Genomic DNA, 7,271 nt, shown 5'->3' with positions numbered 1-7,271 from the left:
TAGATTCTGAGATAAAATTAGGGGACAATTACTTTTATTTCTTAGTCGTTGTAGTATAAATGAAGTTTGTGAGTATCTTCTCTGGAAAACTCTCACAATACTATAACTCGTCCACTAGGGAATTCCTATTGGTTTAAGGCCTTATTGCATATGGTCAATGTAATCGCACTCTGCGAAATGAGATTAGTTATAACCACATTGTTGGCCACTTATCTGTTTTTATTTCTCATCTTTGCTTGAGGACAAGCAAAATACTGTTTGGGGGTGGTGTGATAAGCACCCAAAAGTGTAATTTAAGGGCCGCAGTATTGACACCCCATAAAATGGAATTGGCACCCCTTTCACCAATTCAAAGGTACTAGCACCCCTCCATTAATCACATAAAAAACATTGATGGCAAGCAGTTGTCGCAAGATCGCACAATCCACGGCATCGGATTGCTGCGAGATCCCATATCCCACGGAATGTGGTTGTCGTGGGTCCTTTTTTCTTTTAAATTCTTTTTAATAGCCATAGTAAAAAAAAGTTAGTTGCCGCGAGATGGTTGTGTTCACTAAAATGGAGTCTTTGCTTGTGTTAATTATCAAAACTCTTTTTCATTAATTTGATCACAAAATTTTCTTATAGCTAGCATATGAAAATATTTGGCGCAAGATAGTAAAATTATGCCTCGATTGTACATTTTTTTTGTCATGGTTTTGGTGTTATTCTTGGAGTGTATAAAGAAGCTTTAAAGAAGAAAATTAGGTATCCATATATCGTGTGTGTTCAATACGCAAAATTTGAAGTGGAAAAAAACAAAAAACACAAAAAAAAAATGTTCCGCGGCAACTGCTTGCCGTGGGATATGGGATCTTATGGCAACCCGATACTGTGGATTGTGCGATCTCTCGGCAACTGCCTACCGTGGGATATGAAATCTCGTGGCAACCCGATGTCGTAGAACTACAGGCATGTGGGGTGTAAAAGGACATATAAGGAATAACCATTATTGTTTTCCTTTTTGCCAAAAGAGTATCAATCCCATAAAGTGGGGTGCCAATACCGCGCCCCTAATTTAAACCCCTCAATAGTATTCTGTTTAGGCCAATTATGTTTATAATAAATAAGAGTTAGTAATGTTTACGTGTTTTTTTGTATTCCAGGTCTTGAAGTTGTTTATGCGCTTAAAGGCGCCATTTTTGCATGGAAAATGATTCAAGATGATTGCTGGGGAAGTTCTACATTTAAAGCTCAAGAATCATGAAGAAAAGCCTTTTTCAAGCCCAGTCAAAGTCAATTCGGGTAGAAAAAGAACATAAAAGTTAACAGAACTTCAAATAGGCGTATCTTTGGACTTGGGCCTCAGAATTGGGCCTACTTTATGTCAAAACGACCATCTTAGAATAAGATTTCCAATAGACATAGTCTTGCCCTAATCAGAGTTATAAAAGTGGACAAAAATGGCACTGAAGTAATTTCCAACGTAATTGGCTCTTTCAGATTTAACCTAATGAACTTTGGGCTCATTTTAGAGGCCCAAAGTCTCCCTTTTTGGCCAAAGCATGAAAAATGTAACCCTAACCCTCTCATATATAAAGAGGGTTAAAACTAAACGTATTCTCTCCTTCCCCTCTTTAGTTAATAATTAGTTTAGTGTAGTTATAGTTTAGTTTAGGGTTAAGTAATTGGGGTTTATTCAATTTATTGTTTCAATGTCTTATTTATTGTTTTGATATTGTTCATCCAATGAAACAAGGCTAAACCTCCATTAGCTGAGGTTTATGAAGCCATGTGAGGATGATTGATTAATTAGAATGGTTGTTGTTTAGAATAACGTTTTAAGTTTGATTCTCATGGTTGTTTATTTAGAGATAAAAACCATAAGAGTTGAACTAGAGTTTAGAGCCACCATCAAAGAGATTTGTGGTGGAGCGAAACTCTCATGCTAGTGGAACCTTGATCCGAGAGGATTTGATGTTCACTAGGGATCAATAAGAAATTCGATAATCAACCTAATGATCAATCAAATCGCGTGGCGGATTACCTCTCTCTAATTATCTTTCTCACCTTTAAATTTACTGTTTTCAATCTTAAATTTACTATTTTTATCATATTAAATTACTCTCTCATTAGTGCAATAGTTTGATTATTCTAAATTCGTTACAAGTACGTACAAACAAGAGTGGATAACACGGTTACTCCTCGATCTTTATCACATGATATTTGAGAGTATTATTATAACTTGATTACCATGTTTTAGTATGTTAGAAACACGGTTTTTTACACATATTAAAAATTACTTGTCATTACTAAAATTAATTTAAATAACGAATATATCCGTTAGTAATTTTTTCCTAAGTGATTGTAACACCCCAGAGCTAACGGTTATAAGCGTTAGTAAAAATATAACTAATGGATATGGCCGTTGGTAAACACCTTTTTTGGTGTAGTGCTTGTTTGATTGATCTTTTCGGAACGACAATCACCATGCTTCGTGGCCTTGAAAAAACATTGAACTAACAAAAGAGAAGTTGAGTTTTCAAGAAATACGACCCGTAGACGACGCCAATGTAAAGGTGCATTTTAGTCACGACCTTACAAGTCTTGGTGATTGGGGAAGTTGATGTTATGATTGAGTTCGAATGATCGAACTGCCTACATATCCAGTTCTCCGGTGAACTGGAATCAAGTCAAACATAGTTCATATTGGAATTGAGTGATTGAATTGGAGATGGAGAGAATGTGAGCATGGAGCTCTGATGTCTCTTGCCTCGCCTTCTCCTCTTCCTTTTGTAGTGGTCTTTGATGAGACTCTTCCCTTTCCTCTGCGTCAGGTCGGGACCTCTTAATTGTTAGACTTCAATGAGCTTAAATGAGTGCATGATTGCTATTACAAAATAGATGTAACGACATGCATTTCCATCTTTGAGCATTACAAGACCTGGCTGAGGTCTTGGTATAAGCGACCTGGTTGTCTTGATATGAGCGACCTGGCTGAGGTCTTGGTATAATCAACCTGGCGAGTTTGTGCTGGACACGTGTATAATATACATTGGCTGTGTATATTAGTCCCCCACACACGGTTTTTATATCTTGTTGTCCTCAACTCGTTAGTACGTTTGAAAGTTATTGGGGTTTATAGTTAAACATTGTCATGAATATATATGGTTCAATAGCATGGTTGGTACTGCCATAGTTAGTAACTTAGAATTTTTAAGTTGCCAAAAGAAAGTTCTACTTATTTGTATATAGTTTCTTAGGATACTCTTGCGTTTTCTATGGCAGCTAGTCAATGTTAGTTTGTGAGACTATGGATCGATCTATAAGCTCAAAATGGCAAGAGAACTCAAATATTTGAGAGGTTGATGGTTCGAATCCATCTGGATCCAATTATATTTTTTTTTTCAATTTAAATTTGTGCTTTTGTGAATCAAGCATAAGTGACGTCAATGAGTTTTTATAACATCACTTTTAAAAAGTGATGTCAAATTGCTAACCAGTACATCCCTAAAAAAATGATTTTGTATTTTTATAACATCATTTTTTGCCATCACTTTTACGAAGGGAAGTCGTATCTTTACCCTTATATCATCATTTCAAAAGTGTTCTCATCACTTCTAGACATCAATTAAAAAGTGATGTTAAAAACACCAACTTTTAACATCACCACTAGTAACATTACGTTTTCAGTGATGTAATACGTCTTTAATTTCTATTGTAGTAATTTATTCGATCTTCAACGTCTTCTTCTTCCCCTTCATTATCTTCTTCTTTCATCCTATTATCTTTAAGTATAAGGCTATTTAGTACCCTACAAGGTCATGTGCCATCAAAGGGATTTTGTTGTTTCTAGGGATAAGTTTTGGGATAACTTCTATTTCTAGGAATAACATAACAATATGTGAAATATCCAAAAAAAATGCTTGTAATTAAACCTTGAAACTATAGTCATCATTGGAATACAATCCATAAAAATAAGCAGGTAGTAAATTGTCTAGGACAATTTTAACAGAGTCGAATGCGGTGGCAAGACAATATATCTTTGAGAACTCAGCAAAACTTATTCTTTTAATTTTTCGTCTTCACTTCATTTTTTTTTTCTTTTTCTCTTCCTAAAGGCTCGACCTAAAGGTTAGTCTTCAGTTCACCACCCTTCGCAGTTTTCTAGTCATAGCTAAGAAATTAATATCATATCGTACAATAAAATTGATAAGAATTATTTCATTGTGTTTTTAAAATAGGACGGCTAGGAAGGTTTTTAGAAATAGTTAAATCAATTTCGCAAAACTGAGCTCAACCAACTAGATGTGAAATTAGGGTCTAGTTGGGATAATACTAGTTAAAATAAGCATATATCAATCAATTATCTAAAAGTTCAAAGTAACTGAAAAAAAAGGCAGTGAGACTCGCATACTCTCGGGCTTCAATTTCTAGGGTTTGCATGATTTATGTTCCATAAGTTGAACTGGTAACTCAATTGAACCAAGTGAGAATCTAATTAACCCGGTATTGGCGTGCTCCTAACAAAGTGGGCAACAGAACTTATCCATAAGCAACCCTAGAATCTCTATGCATACATGCTTGTGTTAACTAGTTTCCGCATCAAACTCAAATAGTAAGGATAAGCTAGCACTTATCTAGCTTTCTTTGTTTTCTTTTCTTTTTTCGATAATCTTATCCAGCTTTCTAATAATATAATTACTTTAGATTTTCTCTATAAATACCACTGCACTTCTTTACATGTTCTTCCCTTCTCTACTTCTTGCATGAAAACAGAATACTAGTTAGTATACAGTTCACAATGGCTGGTGGTGGTGCTGTTCCAATAGGTCCCGGTAAAAACTACCCCGGAAATGTTACTATCTACGTTATTTTATCGTGCTTACTAGGCTCTACAGGTGGATTGATCTTCGGATATGACCTCGGTATCTCTGGTATGATCTATATGCTTAATTAGTTTTATTGCATTGCACTTCTTTCATTTTTTAAAATGAAGATTTGATTTTTGCTTGATATTGGTGCAGGTGGTGTTACGTCCATGACACCGTTCTTGAAGAAGTTTTTCCCTTCAGTATACGAAAAGGAGACTGGTATTCAATCCTCAAATCAGTATTGCAAGTTTGACAGTTCAATTCTTACTCTATTTACATCTTCACTATACCTGGCTGCTCTGGTATCATGTCTTGTTGCATCAAAGATAACTAGAGCATGGGGACGAAAGATCACTATGTTTCTTGGTGGTCTTGTGTTTTTAGCGGGATCAATAACGAATGCTGCTGCTCATAACCTAACCATGCTAATTGTTGGTCGGCTTTTTCTTGGTTTTGGCGTTGGTTTTGCAAATCAGGTATTAACTTCTTTTGGTTTGTACTACAATATCAAAAAATCCTGAGTCATCTAAACCGCAATTCGTAACTTCCAATTTTACCATACGTTTTACTTTTGTGACTTGTGAACCGACACAATTTCTCTCCCATACCTGAAGCACATGAGGAGTAGTACAATGCTATGATCATGTAGCGCTTAAGATATGAGTCATTTTCGGATTCGCCTTGAAATAACTGATGTTTTGATAATTTGTTCTTGTAATTTCTGACAACTTATGCACTTTTTTTCCACTACAGTCAGTGCCACTTTACCTCTCAGAGATGGCTCCATACAGGTTTCGTGGTCGTTTTAACATTCTGTTTCAGTTGTGCATCACAATTGGTATTCTAGTTGCGAACATTGTGAATTATAAGACAGACCAGATGAAGAGTGGTGAAGGATGGAGATATAGTTTAGGTGGTGCTGCAGTCCCAGCTATAATTATCACTATTGGTGGCTTAGTTCTACCTGACACGCCAAACTCTCTAATTGAGAGAAATCATCCTGAGGAAGCAAAAATAATGCTTCAAAAGATTCGCGGAACTAAGGATGTTGATGAAGAGTACGATGATCTTGTTGCAGCTAGTGATGCTTCAAAACTAATTAAAGATCCATGGAACAAACTACTTTTTGATAGAAAGTATAAACCACATCTGACCATGGCCATTGCCATTCCTATTTTTCAACAATTTACTGGCATCAATGTGGTGATGTTCTATGCTCCTGTTCTCTTCAAGACTCTTGGTTTTGGTGGTAGGGCTTCTCTAATGTCATCTGTTATAACTGGATGTGTCAATGCTGCTGCTACATTTTTTGCAATTTATCTTGCCGATAAGAAGGGCAGAAGGTGGTTATTTATTCAGGGTGGGATGCAAATGTTTATTTTTCAGGTATTCTAATCTCATCTTTCGAACTATGTTACAAAAGGCAATATGATTGATGAGTTTTTTAATGTATGATGACTTGCAAATTGCAATTTAGAAGGTGTACACTAATGTTATTTCTACTTCGCTTGCATATTAAAACTAAACTCTTAACATTGCAGTGTGCAGTTGGAGGTCTCATTGCATTTAAATTTGGATATAATGGTACTGCGTCCTTAAGCACTGGTTACGCTGCTCTTGTACTGTCGTGTATTTGCGTTTATGTTGCTGGTTTTGCTTGGTCTTGGGGTCCTCTGGGATGGTTAGTCCCTAGCGAAATTTTTCCACTTGAGATTCGTTCAGCCGCACAAAGTGTTAACGTTACTTTCAACATGTTCTGCACATTCGTGATTGCCCAAATTTTCTTGAAGATGCTTTGCATAATGAAATTCGGGCTTTTCTTCTTCTTTGCTGCCTGTGTACTCATCATGTCGCTCTTCATTTACATTTTATTACCTGAAACGAAAGGTGTGCCAATTGAAGAAATGACGGAAATGGTATGGAAGCCGCATAAGGTCTGGGGCAAATGTTTCCCTGATGATACGGCTGAGAAGAAAGTTGGAGAGCCCTAAGACGAAGGGCTACTTAGTTTCTCTATTTTATCCTAAATTTCGTTCTGTTATAATGGAAACAGCATTAGGCAATTTTGGTTGTAGTACGGGAACAAGAAATTGAAGTAATTTGTTAGGATACAGTCTTTAACTTTCAAGATGTTTCTCATTCATCTATTTATTTTCTTATCTTGCATGTGCTTGTCGATCTGACTTCAAATTTGAAAACTTTCAGTCAGGGAATTGGTAGGTTGTTTTGGCAAAAACCAAAATGGCAAAATTCTATCGAAAGGACTGCTCCCCAGTCAAAACTATGATGAGATGAATCTGCAACTGAGAGATAAATATTACTATTTGCATCAGAATTTTACCCCTGTTTAACTGTGTTTTGGACTTTTGGTTAAATTTCTTAATGGTTCCAAATATGCAGACCACACAAACACAACCT

At 36.0% G+C, this 7,271-nt stretch overlaps 1 protein-coding gene across 1 annotated transcript; it reads left to right on the top strand.

The window, feature by feature from the left end:
- Positions 1–4,583: 4,583 nt before the first annotated feature.
- Positions 4,584–6,981, top strand: LOC147504403 (sugar transport protein MST8-like). The gene is made up of 4 exons (XM_086604060.1): positions 4,584–4,916; positions 5,007–5,329; positions 5,607–6,239; positions 6,395–6,981. Exons 1-4 carry the CDS (start codon positions 4,784–4,786, stop codon positions 6,842–6,844), a joined length of 1,539 nt encoding a protein of 512 aa, XP_086460186.1. The 5' UTR covers positions 4,584–4,783; the 3' UTR covers positions 6,845–6,981.
- Positions 6,982–7,271: the final 290 nt, after the last annotated feature.

Source organism: Coptis chinensis, chromosome 4, assembly GCF_015680905.1.
Source record: "Coptis chinensis isolate HL-2020 chromosome 4, ASM1568090v1, whole genome shotgun sequence".
NCBI classification, from domain to species: Eukaryota; Viridiplantae; Streptophyta; class Magnoliopsida; order Ranunculales; family Ranunculaceae; genus Coptis; species Coptis chinensis.
This window is presented reverse-complemented; position numbering and strand designations above follow the sequence as displayed.

Excerpts from the sequence above, each read along its gene's own strand:
- LOC147504403 (XM_086604060.1), top strand. The coding sequence starts at position 4,784 with ATGGCTGGTGGTGGTGCTGTTCCAATAGGTCCCGGTAAAAACTACCCC. Across the intron at positions 5,330-5,606 it reads GCGTTGGTTTTGCAAATCAG|TCAGTGCCACTTTACCTCTC; the intron begins GTATTAACTTCT and ends TTTCCACTACAG. Across the intron at positions 6,240-6,394 it reads TGCAAATGTTTATTTTTCAG|TGTGCAGTTGGAGGTCTCAT; the intron begins GTATTCTAATCT and ends TTAACATTGCAG.